The 16,691-nt window shown below is 36.0% G+C and overlaps 1 protein-coding gene across 8 annotated transcripts in view; it reads right to left on the bottom strand.

Moving 5' to 3' along the window:
* The window catches only part of Rfx3 (regulatory factor X3), a 265,021-nt gene that overhangs the window by 56,048 nt on the left and 192,282 nt on the right, over positions 1-16,691 (bottom strand). For all 8 annotated transcript variants that reach the window (XM_029472432.2, XM_029472430.2, XM_085834163.1 and 5 more), the window contains 2 exons: positions 12,391-12,572; positions 7,807-7,926 (listed from right to left, as the gene is read on the bottom strand). In XM_029472432.2, coding sequence (XP_029328292.1) covers positions 7,807-7,926; positions 12,391-12,572 — 302 coding nt within the window. The remainder of the gene's footprint in view (positions 1-7,806; positions 7,927-12,390; positions 12,573-16,691) is intronic.

Here is a 16,691-nt window from a genome sequence, read left to right as displayed (position 1 = left end):
AGCTTTATCAATATCTAGGATATTATCCACAAGAGCCTAGCCTTACTCAACATCTAGTAAACAATGTCTTTGAGAGTGGGGCTTGGAGTTGGTTTTACCCTTCTAAAAGATTTCCTGAGTAGCTTGCATGGGCCTAGTCCACAGAACTTCTTATTGCAAAACGGACACCTTTAATCCCATGTTGTAGAAATATACCCAACATCAGACAGCACATTCCCCTAAAACCACATAACTTTTATTTTTCCTATAATATACATAAATTTTAAATGAACAGATAAGATCACACTATCAATTGTTATAATTAGATCAATTAATCAGATATTAACTGAGTACTACATGTGATATGTGCAGGTTGTTTTAGCCAGGCAAAGGATAAACATTAATATTTTTAAGTTCTTGAATATTTTATTGGTCTAACATAATAATTCTATATTATTTTAATTCTGGTGCAATTTTTTATTATTAAGAGATGAATGTTTGAATTTTTTTGCCTCTCCTTACTCTTCATTAAATAGTCATAAAAATGCTACACTGTAAAAGGTAGGAGAAACTAAAAACACACTACCACCAAACCTGTGTATCAAATCCTGTGAAAATAATGGACTCTTCAGTATTGGGAACTGTACCCTCCATGTACTTCCATTTACTTTCTAAATTATCTCTAGGTTAAGTTTTCCTGTCACGGGCCCTTAGAGCTGTTGAGTTATGCATGTTCATAGGAGAGACCCGCATTTTATTAAAGGAGGCGATAGCTCTTGGTTTCAAAATTAGCAAGGAGCAAACGATCATTTGAACAGCTTGCAACTCCATGGGAAATCCGAGTGAACACTGGTAATGATTAAGAAAGGAAAGACACTCTGATGTCTTAATAACTGAGTGTACATTTGAAACCTGTCACTAACAAGAAAATCTGGAAAACTGTTAGGAATCTCTCACCATGAGGTTAGCTGTAGCTGTTATTTGGAACTTGAACAGCTGTGTTCTCCTGTAGAAACAGTATTCTGTCAATAATCTCACAAGCAGACACTGCAGAAGTCCAGTGGAAGGCAAAAAGCATTACACAGTCACCATTACTGGAAAGAGTCTTCAACACACCAAACAAAACATCTGGAAAATTCCTTTCAAAGCAGCTGAAAAACGCCCACGTGAGAGGCAAGACGACTGTATAGGCAGGTACTGTTTGCCCTTAGGATTCATGAAAGTACAAAACTAATTTGCATGAACAAATAAAAAATGCTCACTTATTAATAACAAGAGGCTAGAATTGTCTACTTTATTGGTGTCTTGTAATTCTCTTTAGCATCCTAAATTGATATTGGAAATGAGCCAAGTGACATAAACACAGATGAATCAGAAGAAAATACTACTGTGAGAAGGTCCATTACTTATGAATAGTAAGTGAGTCTGCGATATCATATTAAATATCAGAGTGACTCATAATATCAACCTTGCTGACTAAAGGTAGAATTTCATTTGTATTCTTCTTAGTAACTCAGAATATTTGGCTATTTACTAGTTTACATTTGCAGTGATGCAGGAAAATAAAACAAAGTTCAAATGTGGTTGTTGTCTCAACTGTGAGTGACTGATGTCGATCACTCGTTCTTTAATGAATGTGCTCAGGAGGGGCTGAGGAGGTAATGTTGAAAGAGGCAAGTCTGAATTCCTGAATTTCATTACTGAGCCCCGTTAGCTTACATACTTAAGAAGCCTAGAATAGTGATATTCTTACAAACATAATTTGAGTGTATGTAGCTCATCTATTGTTTACAGCTGGCTCTGTTACAGAGATTTAAAATATACCTTCCACTTCTTTATTTAGATAATCACAATCCTGTTCCACCTGATGTCAACAAAAAGTAAAAGCACCTAAGACTGTCGAGGAAAAAATAAATTGTTGCAATTCTTGTCTAATGCACAATTAAACAGGGCTTTCTTGTAAGTAAATTACAATATAATTTCCAAATGAGCCCTATCCTATAAAATGAGACTGAAGAGCAGTATAAAGTCCAGTGACCACTTAGAAGAGCACTAGATGGTGACTATGACAACTCATTAGACGTTGTGTACATTCCTTGAGTTCAATTAATGGTTGAGGAGTGGTTCTTTATGATCCCCTTGACTTCAGTGGATCATGACATCATGAGCTACTACTGCAGTGTACTAATGATAGCCACTTCAGCAGTCACCGTCAGGTTTCCTCAGTGTTGTCTCAGACCAAATCGAACACTTAACAGAGCAGTTGCTCACTTAAGACTTCGTACCTGCCTCAAGGGAACGACCCAGTCCTCCAATAATAATAATAATAATAATAATAATAATAATAATAATAATAATAATGTAATAATCCCAGAGAATTTGTGGCCCAGGGAAAGTATGATGAACTATTAACATTGGTTAAAGCTGGGAACTACTAGCTTTGAAGAACAAACAAGCCACATCTACTACACTTCCGGGTGCCTTCTTGTTCAAAATGCTTATAACAGCATGGTACCATAAAGACGAATAACACTTCAATGCTTCCAGCTTAAAATATTTTACTTTTTCCACTTGAACTATAAAATGATAGTTTTTAGATGTTTCCATTTTTAGATGAAGAAACTGAGGCTCGGTGTGCTGACGTCATCTACAATGAAATCTGTATCCCCCACTTCCTGTGCAGAGTTGTTTCGCCTGTCCTAAGCTCCTGACATTAAGAAAGCTCTAATTGCAAACGTCCTTGGATGTCCTTCCTAACATCTGAAGTATATGGAGTCTTGCTGACTCCCTTTCTACAACAGCTCTTATCTTTCCTCCAGCACCACAAAGGCTGTCTTTCCAACTCCTCTTCCTAGCAAGGGACCATGTGAAAGCAAAGATGACACATTTCCCTCTTGATTAACACATCCTCACTACAATGTGATTTTGCCCTGTATTTCATGTGCATTTTTGGAAAAGGTCCCACTAGGTAGTTTTTGCTGTGCTCAAGCTTGGAGAAATTCTCTTGCCTCAGTCTTCCATGTGAGAGGGAAAGGGAAAGAGATAATGAGGGACAGGGAGGAAGAAAAAGAAGGGAGCCATGATCCTCCACACTCTGCTATGAAGTTTTTTTGTAAGTGCATGGTTTAAGTTACCTGTGTCTTCAAGGACAGAATTCATACAAGTATGAAGATAAGAGGGTGGATTCTTGTTAAGGTTGCTAAAATGGTGAGTCATCTATACTATGTAGACATTGTTTTCGTGTAAACTGATTTATTTCTTTCTACCCTTGTTCATTTTAGGCTCTCTTTTACACATGATGTTATTATTTTGTAAGCAACTGACAACTACATGAAATTGTTCAGAAATGATAAATTTTAACTGAGAGTGGGCACCGGGATCACACATGGTCAGGCACATTGTCAAAAACATGCAGTTTCTCTCTACCAATTCTGAAACAAGGATGTGAAAGAATAGCTAAAATATATGTGCCAACAAGTTCTATGGATTTCTTTAAGTGCTAAAAATTATCCCTCTCCTTTTGTTCCTTGATAGCCTAGTTTATGTGCTGTGTAAATTAGGATAAGAATTTAATACATGAGTAAATTTCCTTAAAAAACTGGAGTCCACTTCATTCAAATGCAAAGTTCTCTTTCAACAGAAGCTAGTTCACCCATTTCCTCCTTTGTACTGTCCACAGCTAACACTACTTTTGGAGGAATTTATAGCATTTTGGTACCCTACCTCTAATTAGCAGAGGAACAGGAATAAGGGCTGCTAGAAGTGCCTTAGCTCATTTGCCAGTCACTGAAGGTCCACAGACCATGGCATCCACTGAGTAAGTCCGAAGGAAACATGACCCTGACTACTTATAACTTTCTTTTGTCAATAGCTATACCCCACCATTGCCTTTGAATCAAGGAGGCTCTAATCTGCTCCTTTATTTTAGGTAAATGGTTTGAAGACTGATTCATCTCTCAAGTATGGGAAACTATGGACTTCTCAACCATAACTTCTTTTCATTTATCTCTTGGTGCTCGGTTACACTCCATATGGCTATGCTTTGATTGGCTATGCTCCGTATGGCAGCTTTGAAGAACATCTGATTTGCACAGACATGGAAATTATCCCTATTATCCTATCAAGTTTTCAAACTAGATATGTAAAACTGAATGCCCAAACTTTAATTATCAAAATAATGCACACACATACTTGACTTTTAATTATAACTGGTACTATAGGTACAGTCATAAATCATGAAATATTCAATCCAAATATACTGAATTGTTTGATACTAGTACCTGTTATTAAATATTTTATATCTTCCACACACCATTTATAGTTTAACAAGAGTATATTTTCTTTATCAATTTTAATTCATTAGAATAATTTGAATCTTGAAATTATCCAGATATTAAAAAACTATCAGGGGTTAGGGAGTAGAAGTGTACACCTTTAATCCCAGCACTCAGGAAACAGAGACAAGCAGATTCCTTGGAGTTTGAGGCCACCGTGGTCTACAGAGAGAGTTCCAGGACAGCCAGGACTACAGAGAACAATCTTGACTCATATCACCAAAGGAAAAAATTCAGATAAATGATAAAAATGACTATTTTTCATCATTTCAACAAACTCTTAATTTGACCCTTATGTCTAAACTCAAGGATGGAGACGGTATACAGTATGTATGATCCTTCAGCAAGCTGAAGCCCTTTGGGTATAGCAGTGCAGAGCCCGAGGACTCAGCAAAAACACTGCTGTTATTCTCTAGGTGCCACTGCAAGAGCAAGCCCCTTGTCAGGCACAGTGGTGCACACCTTTAATCCCAGCACTCAGGAGTCAGAAGCAGGTGGATCTCTGTTTGAGGCCAGCCTCATCTGCATAAACGTTACAGGTCTGCTGAGACTATATAGTGAGGCCCAAATCTCAAAATAAATAAATTAAAATAAAAAAACCACCAGGAGAGAGAAAACAAAATCTACTACATCCAGTCCATCTTCAGTATTCTAATGTTCTTCACTGAGAAGGCAGACTACTCAAGACACTGATTCTGGCAGACTTTACTACTATAATAAGAATTTTATATCTCCATAAACATGCTCATATTGTATCTTTTCTTACAGCAATTATTACCACGAGCAGATTATATATATATATATATATATATATATATATATATATATATATACACATATACATAAAAGATTTTCATGACTCCTTAACCTTGATAGCTCTGGAGTCTGTTTAGTAGGAGGTAATTCAGGAAAAAGAAAGAAAACAAAACAAAAAACAACCTGTACTTACCCAGTTCAGGTTTTTAAAAAGTTTCTTTTCCATTTATTTATTTGTTTACTTACACTCCAGATTCTATTCCCCCTGCCTCTGTCCACCCTGACTGTTCCACATCCCATACTTCCTCCCTCGTGCTCCCTCTTCTCCACAAGGATGTCCCCACTACCCACCCCCAACCCAACCAGAATTCTAGACTCAGTGGGGCCTCCATTTAGGTGCTTTTTATAAAGACTGTCTTTGGAAAATTTACATTCATGAAAGTTTACTAGATTTCCTCTTGAAAAATCACAGGAAGAAACTGGCTTTACTTGTCTTAGGCACAATTTATCAAGCTTCTGTTAATTACATTTGAATATGTTATTTCTAAATCAAGCTTTTCTTGATTTCACCATCATCTACTTTGTTTTGCTGCTAAGTTGGGGGCAGAGAGCACAGCAGAAAGTAAGTGCTATAAATTCTGTTCTTAATAAGTGGAAAAATAACCAAAACCTTAAGATCATAATAGTTTACTATAACAAACTATTGCCACCATATAAGGTACTAATACATGTTTTATTGTGTTTTCTTTAGTCTTTTAAAATTCATTTTCTACCTATAGATTAAAAAGATAATAACTAGTGATGAAAAACAAAATTGAGAATCTGTGCATTTGTTCTTGTTTTTTAAAATAAGGTTGCCAGCCTTGAACTGCAATGCTGAGCTAGGACACACTGGGAATTCTGGCTCTGCTGAAGCTATTTAACAAAGAGTCCTTGCCTCCAGTTTTTTCCCCCATTAGTTATGTCTTATCCCAAATCAAAAATTTCTTTCTAGAAAAAAAAAATCAAAATTCCATTCTTTTGCTTAAAAGCTTTAAATAGCTTTAAAGCTATTTCTACACACAAAAACCCTTAAACTTAATTACCTGCAAGTAACACTAAATCCCTTACTTAATGTATGATCAAACTGCTGTAGATATCACCTTTTTTACTCTCTACTTAAGCATCTTTGCAACTCTACTTCTGCAAAACAATTTAACCAAACCATGGGCCACTGCCAACCTCACCCTTTCCCTCCATGTGCTTACGGGAACATTTCCCTTCTACCTAGAGACTCCTTTCTTTTTTTCACTCTTAGTCCCTTCTCAAGCATCACTTTCTCAATTATGTTTCCTAATTCTCTCGCTCCCAGGCTTTGTACAATTACTCTGTATTCTACAGTTCTTTGACTAACACTGGACTTTGGCACAGGACATTGCATTACTTTATTCCCCTCATTCCTCACACACTTTATATTTTCAAAAGTAGAGACTATGTCTTACCCTTGAGTTTAGGACCCAGTACATAGTATGCCTTTAATCAGTGTCTCTTGACCAGAGGAAAGCCTATTATGTGATGTTGTCTTTCTATGACTTAGAACTCATGCTGCATACTACACTAGTGTGGATGAGGATATCTTGCCTACACACATAACCACTTTAGAATAATGAGGAAGCCAGAGAAATCATTCCTTTTTGCTAGTACTTCTACCACTTCAGTAGGAAAGGACAGTTATAACTACAGAGCATATGTAAGCTATACTGGTAAAAAGGGCGAGTTCACAAAATGTTTCTTTACTGTAAATTGTGACACGAGTCCTACGTGACTGGAAGGCTCTTCACAACAGTGCAGTGGGCTGTGTATTCCACTTAAGCTTTGTGAAAACCATGGCTGCTAATGCTTTGATTGTCAAGGATTATGAGCACAGATCAGACAGAGTTGGTTCTTTTCAATTCCATGATTTGTAATTCTAGCATCCATCCATCCATCTTCCCATTCGTCTTCTGATTCATTCATCCACCCATGCATCCATCCATCCATGAATGTAAGATCTCTTAAAGCTCTAAGGTCTATGTTGGTGGAGACGTGATTCCAAGGATTGTAAGAAATCCCAAAGATTCTACAAGAACTCAGAAGACTTGGTGAGAAAGAATTAGCTGGCATGGGCAAAATGGCTACCAGGTAAAGCTGCGTACCTGATGACCTGCATTGGATGAAACCCATGGTGGAAAAAGAGAACCAAATCCTGAAAATTATTCTCTGATCTCCACACACCCACCTTCACAAATATATCTTACCCCTCCTTCATACACACACACACACACACACACACACACACACACACACACACACACACACACAGATACTCACATTTGCATATGCAATAAATAAAACTTAAAATTATTGGAAGGATGTAAGAACAGCATGTCTCATGGATACTAAAATTAAATTTCTCCAAAGGTGCTATTTGCCTAGATGATGTATTTACTCCTTGATCTTTGTGTGACATTTCCCTGTATGAACGGTAGTTTGGGGCATTTAACTCTATGCGGACCCAAAACACTGAAGACTAAGTTATTTTTTAAAAACTGAGAGAGGGACCACTGGAATTCTAAATGATATTCTAACACGATGCCCAGCAAATGCATGCCAATGGTAGCACCCCTTCCTGGGCGCTTGCCTGTTCTCTTTGCTCAGAGATAAGAAGACCTATGGAGTTAACATGTATGCAGCGTTGACACAACAACTCAGATTGTACCTTTGCTTCTGTTGCATGGGCTGCTGCCTCATAGCCATGTACTGCATATCTTCTTGTAGACGGTTAAGAGGAGAATCTGGCTTCACACGAATCCCATAGTAATGGTATTTGGAGTTTCCTCTTCACAAAAGAACAATAAATATGGAAACATGAAAAGTCAGTAAAAGTAATATTAGCCATTAACTTAGCGCAGAAAAACTGGGTGAAAATATTATACCAACATTTCACATTTATAATTTATCTTTTCTGGATGTTGCTATATTTCTATAGTGATATTCCAAAGATCAAAATAAGATTCCAAAATAGTCACCTCAAGACCTCAGGGGTATAAAGTTCCTTTCAACTTTACTTATATATTCACAGATAGCCTATGTGCCCCACTCACATAGTTTATTTTCTAATACATATTTCAAATTTAATTTAGAAGGTAATTTAGAAGGTCGGGCCAATCCACAGCACAAATCATGTATGTTAGACAGCAATTTGCCATAAACACAGAGGGAAAAAACCCAACTTCATTCTGAAGTTTTGGGTTAATTCTTTTTGTGTTTATTTTAGAAACAGTGATATAATATTATTGTTATATTATATGATGGTTTATTTTTAATATTTTGAAACATACAAAAGAAGAAGGTATTTAATATATATCTTTTAAAAAACATTTTATTAGTCTCTGCTTTTATTGATTCATATCTGTTGTTTACTAATTAGACACCGCATAAAAGATTGGGCTATGTCCCTGTAAAAATGGTGAGGTCCTCCTGGAATAAAACTTCTTCTTGCAACTTCTTCAGAAATAAAAAATACCATGCTTGATATTAGAAATGATAATTTTTATTCTGAATGAAACTTGCAAAATCTTACAAAAATAACATTTTAAATATGTAAGTTCTTGCAGAGAGACCATTTTTTAACAAGTCTATATATAGCAATATGTCTGTGAGCAATCTTCCAATTTTTCTTTCATTTACAAAGAGAAATGCAAGTGGTGTGTGGGTTAAATATTTTTAATGAAAATAGATAATTTTCCTTCCAAAACTAAAAACATACATTAGATGAGCCATATATCTGAAGAGACATTAAGGTAATCAAATCCCTGTAATTTCATGAAAATAAAAATGAAAACTTAGTATCTTCCACTTGAGAAATTAGCTATGTTTATAGAACCCACTGAAATTTGAGCAAAAGCCTACAATACAACCTACCCAAACCACACCGTGTAGTATTCCAGACAAGCTGGAAGTTATTTGGCGTAAAGGGAAGGGTAGAAAGCAGGAGCCATTAGTCACGGGGAAACACACATAACCGGATGTTCCTACTCTTAGACTCAGTTTCTTACAGATTAGCACCGTGGTTGCAGTGAGAGGAAGTTCCTTCTCTCCCACCTGGAATGGCCTGAGAAGAGAAGCACACCCAGGGTGAGCCTCAGTCAGACTTACTCCCTCTGGATAAGGGATCTAACACCCTTGTGTTAGAAGGGCATCTTCACCCTTCAAACTGCCTTTGATAGAAATGCAATGGTTTTATTTGCTTTTTGTCTACTAAAGGAAATTTGCTCTGGTTTGGATAATTTCACTAAACAATTCTGTTGACAAATAATGCTTGCGTAGAATGTTCACTTAAAAGACAACCACACGGGATTTTATCTGCCTCTTGATTTGTACTGATTTTTATTCCAGCCCTTGGACTAGGAGTGAAAGGTCCAGAGCAGGTTCCACAGCAGAGTCTCTGACCGCTTACCCTGCACCACCAGCTTTTCCCATTAGCATCCTCCCAGTTTCCAAACACTTCATTGTAAATCTCAACTCACAGCATTTATTCCCTCCTCAGTCCTTTAGGCTTCCTTTCCAGCTCAGTGGCAAGCACCTCAGACTGAGAATTGAATGTAAGAGCTTCAGTACTGCAGAATGTACTTACAGAATATGGAGTCTACTCAGTCACAAACCCAAACAACTCCAATTTTGTCCCTTTCTATTTTAAAGATGTGTTTCAACGTTTGAAAAGAGCTTCAAAATACGACTCATTGAAATCTTTTCAGTAACAAAAGCAGCGCAACAATACAGCGATTAGAATGTTGACTAAAGCCCAGAGTTTCAAAATATTGGCACAATATATGTAACTACTGAGCCATCAGCTAGGAGACACCAGGTTAGGTTTCTAAGTAATGATTTTGCTGGGGTTTTTTTTTTGGTGGGGGGAGGCAGGGGTGCAGATACTAGAGAAATAAAAAGTTCTTTTTTACAAAGGAATGAAAGGCAGTTTCTTTAGTCTGAATAGACAATCACATTCTGCAATTTAAAATATACTGTCTTTTGAAGTACCAGTATGAGAATATATTTATGAAAGAACTAAACCTCCAGCAATTTGAAAGTTGCACATTTGCTTCAAAGCAAGTAAAAGAAAAAAATCCACAGTTCAAACACAACCAACTCTTCTAAAACTAACACAGTAATGAGGTTCTGGGCATACTGCCCCAGAATATGGTAGCTGGCATTAGAGAAAACAGCAGAAATGGGCCACGGAGAGTAGAAAAACTTCTCTCACTTGTTCTCCAGTGAATGGGTGATAAGCACAGCTGACTGTCCTTGGTAAATTGGATTTCGGACCCTCATGCCAAAGAGGCCTTTCTGCATCAGGACAAAAGAGTATTCTCTCCTCTGAGGAAACAAAATGAAGGGCTTTTCTGGGCCACCCTTCATAGTATTTATGATTTTAGATTACACCATTTTGTCCAATCATGCTACTACAGAAGTGTCGACTTCATTTGGGTTAGCAAACAAACAAACAAACAAACAAACAAACAAACCACAATTTTCCATTTCTCTGACTCTTTATATATAAAGGTATCACTCTCTATAAAAATTATACTACAGAAATCATTTTGTACTTTAATTTTCAACTTGGGTCATCTGAGAAGAAAGCCCCCACTGAGAAATTGCCTAGATCAGATTGGCCTGTGGGCATTTGGGAGGATGTGTGGATTATGAATTGATACTGAAGGGTGCACCATGTAAAGATAGGTGGTCTTGGTCTGTGTAAGAAAGCAGCTAAGGAGAGCCTGTGAGTGAGGCAGCAAGAAGCATCCCTCCATGGGATGTTCATGCCTCCGGGTCCTTGCCTTTAGTTCCTGGTCCTGAATTCTCTCAGAAATAAATTGAGACCAAAAAGTGCAAACAAAGAAACCTTTTTCCTTTCTAAAGCTGTTTTTGGTTACAATATTTCAACACAGTAATAGAAAAGCAGCTAGAACAAATGGGTATGTATTTCCCATGATAAACTGTGTTTTGTTACAGGGATCTTACCTGTGTATCTGGAAATGAGGAAGGATACATTAGGCTTTTCTCTCTGACATTTGCTTTTCCTCTCAGCATAAATGCCTAATGATGTTAATTATTAGTGTATCTCTTCTTTTCCAGAGATTTTTTAAAAAGATATTTTCTTTATTTACATTTCAAATATTATCCCCTTTCCTACTTTCCCCTCTGAAAGTCCCCTATCCCCTCCCTCTTCCCCTCCCCCTGATCCCCAACACACCCACTCCCATTCCTGGCCCTGGCATTCCCCTATACTGGGGCATAGAGCCTTCACAGGACCAAGGGCCTCTCCTGCCATTGATGACTGACTAGGCCATCCTCTGCTACATATATAGCTAGAGCCACAAGTTCCACCATGTGTTTTCTTTGATTGGTGGTATAGCTCCAAGGAGCTCTGAGGGTACTGGTTAGTTTATATTGATGTTCCTCCTATCCTTTGACAGAAAGTCTTTGAGGCTGTGATTGTAACTAATGTGCCATCACTCAATGTACAGAATGGCATCTCTAACTTAATGTTTTGTATATGATCCCCATATGTCTTAGAAAGTCAATGGATTATGTATTTTACCTAACTGCTTAAAATATGAGTTCTCAATTTGTAAAATATCATAGAAAATACAAATGAAGCTCCAAGGCCCTAAATTTTCTTTTCATCATGTTTGCTTAGACAAATCACTTCTGAAGGAAAGAAACCCATATCATGGCAATCCCTCCCTCAGATAAGTGTTCTCTATAATAGAAATACTCCACAGGCCCCTCCCATATATGCCTGTTTTCACAATCAAGAACAAGAGACAAGTGGAAAGCTTAGCAGGCTAGGAAGAGGTGAAATAGAGCCATCAGAAAGAGCTTCAAATACGTGCACTTTGTAACCTTACCAAATCCTTTTCAGGGAACTCAGAACCACAAAATAAGGTGGAGACTTCAGCCTTAACTTCTGCAAGTCACATAGTTTTCATAAAACAACTAAATGTATTTTGAAGCACTAAGGAAATGATTATTTTCCATTTACTATTCAACTGTATTGGGTATAATATGTTATATGCAAATCTTAAACAAGTTGGCTTCTAACTTCTATGTAGTTTGAAAATCTAAGGGGTGAGGGCCATTGAATAATAATGTTAATTTCCTATGGACTTTATAAAGGAGGCCCATTCTATATTTTTCTCCTCACATCTTTTCTGTTATCAAGTACATTTTTGCTCACTTTCCAACACTGCTCTAATTGAAACAGAGCGATGAACTAATTATGTTGATCGTCAGTACTAACCTAGTGCCTAATCTCCTAGTTCGTAGCCCCATAAAAATGGACCTTATTAGTTTTCCGAAAGAGGCGGCATTGACTGGGTCCAGCTTGTGCTCCTGGCAGTGTCGAAGGTAGTGGTTGTACAGCGTGCTCCTCGGCAGGCTCACTCCCTCCGCTGTCTCATAATTGTCCAGCAGCCATTGCAGCTGTTGAGGTGAGAGAGAATAAGCAGAGAATTCATGGAATTGCCAAAACCTCAGCAAGGTACAATACATGCACAGCTACTTGGAATCTCTTCATTAACTCTTAGGATAGACTATGATAATTCAGAAGCTGGGATATCTGACTTTCTAAGCTCTGGGAAACATCACAGCAGTTATCAGTTTAGACAATAACTTTTCTTCAAATTTTCCAGCATGACTAGAGATATTAAAATTTCCCTATATTGACTATATTCCTAAGATACGCACTCCTTTTTTTCTTTTTACAAAGAATTAAAATAACAGCATTCACTGGTCAAAATTCACAATATAAACCTATCATTTATAATTGCTATAAAACAAAACTAAACCTGGCAACATAACACCTGATTTATCCTTTACATTGATTTGTTACAATAAACAGTAGGCTTACTTGTATGAGGTAAGATTTTATTCATTTTTACAGAACTCTAATTAACTTATTTCAAATAACTATTAGATAACACAATAACATTTTATCTCCTGGGACAAAAGATGGAGAGAGGTAAAATGCAGTCATTCTCCTGCCCAAACAAGGACCCTTGCCAGAGCTTACAAATAACTGCAAGATGATGAAAGGCAGTATTTTTACAATCATCAATTTTCTACCTTAAAGTTGAGGTGTCTTTTTACCTCAAATTTTATATTATACTTTGTTTTTTTTAAAAATAATGCTTAAAGATAAAAATACAAGAAAAATCTCTGCTGGATTTCTATTATTAAATCTCTACTTATTCATTTCTTGGAAAAGAAATGAAATAAATGTAAATAATTTTCCTAAGGTTATATATTGTCTCAATGTCTGAGCGTGGTTTCTAACTCTTGTTTTCTAAATAGGTCATCAGAGCAGCAAATGCCTCATTTTATTTGTCTCAACAATTTCCATGGCATTTATAAATGATATCGTAAAGAGCAAACATTGAACCCAAGATTGTAGTTAAAGGTGAATTATGGAAGTAAAATAACAAAGATGAATGGGACTATACTTGTCCTCTGCGTATTTAGTCAAAGGCTAAAGGTGATAATGACCTGGGCATTCAAATAAGTCAAAGACTTTATTCTATTTTATCTGTGTATTTTAAGACTTTTGATTAAACTTTGAACCTGAATTTTCAGGGTTTTTATAAAAATTTATCAAATTATCTTATTTTTTTGTACTATGACAACTGAATTTTCCAGAGCATTTTAGCTTCAAATATCCCCAAGTAATCATTAAATAGTTAAATATGTATCATCAAACTTGTAGTAGTTAATGGCATAAAAAATACACCACAATGCATAGAAGATACTTATACAAATAAAAGTTATGTCCCGTTAAGGAAAACTTATAGTTTCCTAAGGAACATATAGCCATATAAATAAACTTAAAATACATATTAATATTGTGTCATATATAATTTAACACCACAAGACACTAGAGACTACAGTAAATTAGCTCTCCTTCATACACTGACAGAAATATATTACAGCTCATAAAGAATTTTTCATAGTATTTACTTTTAGCCTTCATATAAGTGAAACATTTTACAGAGGCACTCAAACATGACTGTGTGTATGTACTGAAAATAAAGCACAGAATGGGTTCTCTCTAAACATGTGTTTAATATGAAGCATCAAAGTAAACTCACTCATGCATTAAGTTACTGAGATTAAAATCAGTGGGCTAGCAGGCTTCTTTAGAGTTTTTCCTTTTTTAAATCTCAAGAGTTTAAAATATAAAACACAAGGAAGAAAGACAAGACACAGCAATACAAACCTGCTTCTAATCTCATCCATGAGCCTCAGACAACTTACAGGGTGTGAAAGCACTTCCAGTGGATTTCAAGTAGCCACTGTGAACTGTACTGCATCAAAGTGTGCTACTGTCTCTCACACAGGTGCTAGATAATAGATAGAGCAAGGCACAGCTACCTTCTATTCGTATTCTTAACATGTTAAAAATAGGAATACAGACCCTTGTTATCAAGGGTCAACAACAACAACAACCAAAAAAGTTCCTGAAAGGATTTTGTATGAAGTGAACATATTTTTAGCAGTTACAAATAATGTAACAAAGTTCTCATATTCACAGTACACATTGTAGGATACATGTAAATAGAAACTACTTAAGATGTGTGTGTGTGTGTCCGTCCCCATTAGAGGCATCATAACACAATTAAGAAAGGGGAGTGAAATAATTCTATGTACTTTCCTTTGTTAGTCAGCAGGTGGTATATTTATATTGAAAATCTTAGTTTAAAGGACATTTCCCCTAGAAAAGGAAAGTTAATTTTAAAATGTGAACTTTATAACTACAATATACAAATAAAAATAAATCAACAAACAATTTTAATGTAGTGTAAACAGATGAAAACAATTACTTAGCTGCAGAAATGAAACGTTTAATACTAACATAGTTGTGCGACAGTCTCTCCTTATCATACTTACTTAGTTCTTCATATATTACTTACATTCCCAGAATGTTTGAGGTTTAAACTAGCTTCTGAAAATATTAATTTCATGAATATGAACACACACAAATACGCATACAGATGCACACTATGCACCATCCAGCTGGGACTGGCTGGACAGCTATCTCGCTGACCAGAACTTGGCAGCAGCAAAGCTAAATTTGTTCCACCTCCACCTCATCAAAAGGAGGCCCTGGGTTCCGTGCCGAAGCATGGTGAGCATGTGAAGGAAAGAGGAGGGCATGGAAATAAAAGCCCCGAAGATGGAGGCGGCGGGTCTGCTGCCGCGGGGTCCCTGCTGGGAAGATGGCTAACAAGCACACCTGTGACTATTCTCTTATAAACTTACTACAGAAGCAATACACTCTCTAGACCGCACCCTAAGAGACTTGACAATACAGCCGGAACATTTCATCTACATTTTACATACTAATGTTTAATTTTCAGATTTTGACACATGATGAAGTTCTAAATCATATATTGAATCTAAAACATAGGATTACATATTATTATTAGAGAAATGAAACAGTTACATATATGTACTATAAAGTAAAAGATTATGCTATGTCCCATGTGCTATCTACCCAAAGGAACCGAATAATTCTTATAAAGCAAAGACTGTTTCATGCAGTGTTCTCTTTAACGAAATGTATTTAAACTTTAGAACCCATTTTTCTGAACATTTAGTAGTTGAAAATACAACTATCTGTTTCTCTTATTTAATTCTTTTAATAAACTATTTATAAAGTAAGTATATTTACAAGCTTGGGAAATACTTTAAAGATTGTAAAATTTCATAGACTCTTTTAGCCTTTATCTTTAAACCTAATTATTATACTAATGAACCAAAATATAGTTTTCTAAGGGCAGAAAGCAAGATAATTGTATCTTTCAACCTTTGCATTTAATCTGTATTCATCAGGACAGATTACAGAGACCAATAGTTTCTATTTTTCCTAAAGGGAAACACTGATTGACAAATAAAATTAAATAAATGACGTATTGCCTAATTAACATCTAAATGTAACATTTGGCATTCCAGGTGGATTATTATCAGTTAGGAATCACTTTAAGTTCACCTAACTGATGGTATACATTTTGACATGCCTATAGTAACTGTTATTTACAATATAGTCACGACAGCAGTGGGCGAAGACTAAAAACCAAGATTTTACTTTAAGCTTAATATATTTCAGTAGCTTAAGCTTGTAAGCATTATGAATTAACTGTCTGCTAGATTATGAAGATTCCCAAAACATAAATGCCCAGAGGTTTCATATACTTTAAGCGGAATTAAAAAGAAATACATGCATAAAGGCACTATGCAGAAGCTAGTAACAATTACTTTATGAACAATTCTAGGCTGAAATTTACCTGTAAAGTACCCTAAATTGGACATAATACAAACACTAAATGAAAATGTATATTAATTACAGTTGACAGTACGGGACAAGCTTATGCCTGCAACTAAAAGAATTAGATATGCTTTGGACTTAGGGAGATCTATAAAATTTATTAACAACATCTTCACACACACAAAATTTAAAAATAAAATATAAACAAAAAATTTTTATAAAACGAAAATAAAGCACATTCTAAAATGCAAAGAGATGAGTGATATCACTTTGGGGTACAA

The sequence above is a fragment of the Mus caroli genome, unplaced genomic scaffold (genome assembly GCF_978045245.1).
Source record: "Mus caroli unplaced genomic scaffold, Mus_caroli_1 scaffold_20, whole genome shotgun sequence".
Lineage (NCBI taxonomy): Eukaryota > Metazoa > Chordata > Mammalia > Rodentia > Muridae > Mus > Mus caroli.
The sequence above is the reverse complement of the archived record's forward strand: the minus strand, read 5'-3'. Positions and strand labels throughout refer to the sequence as shown.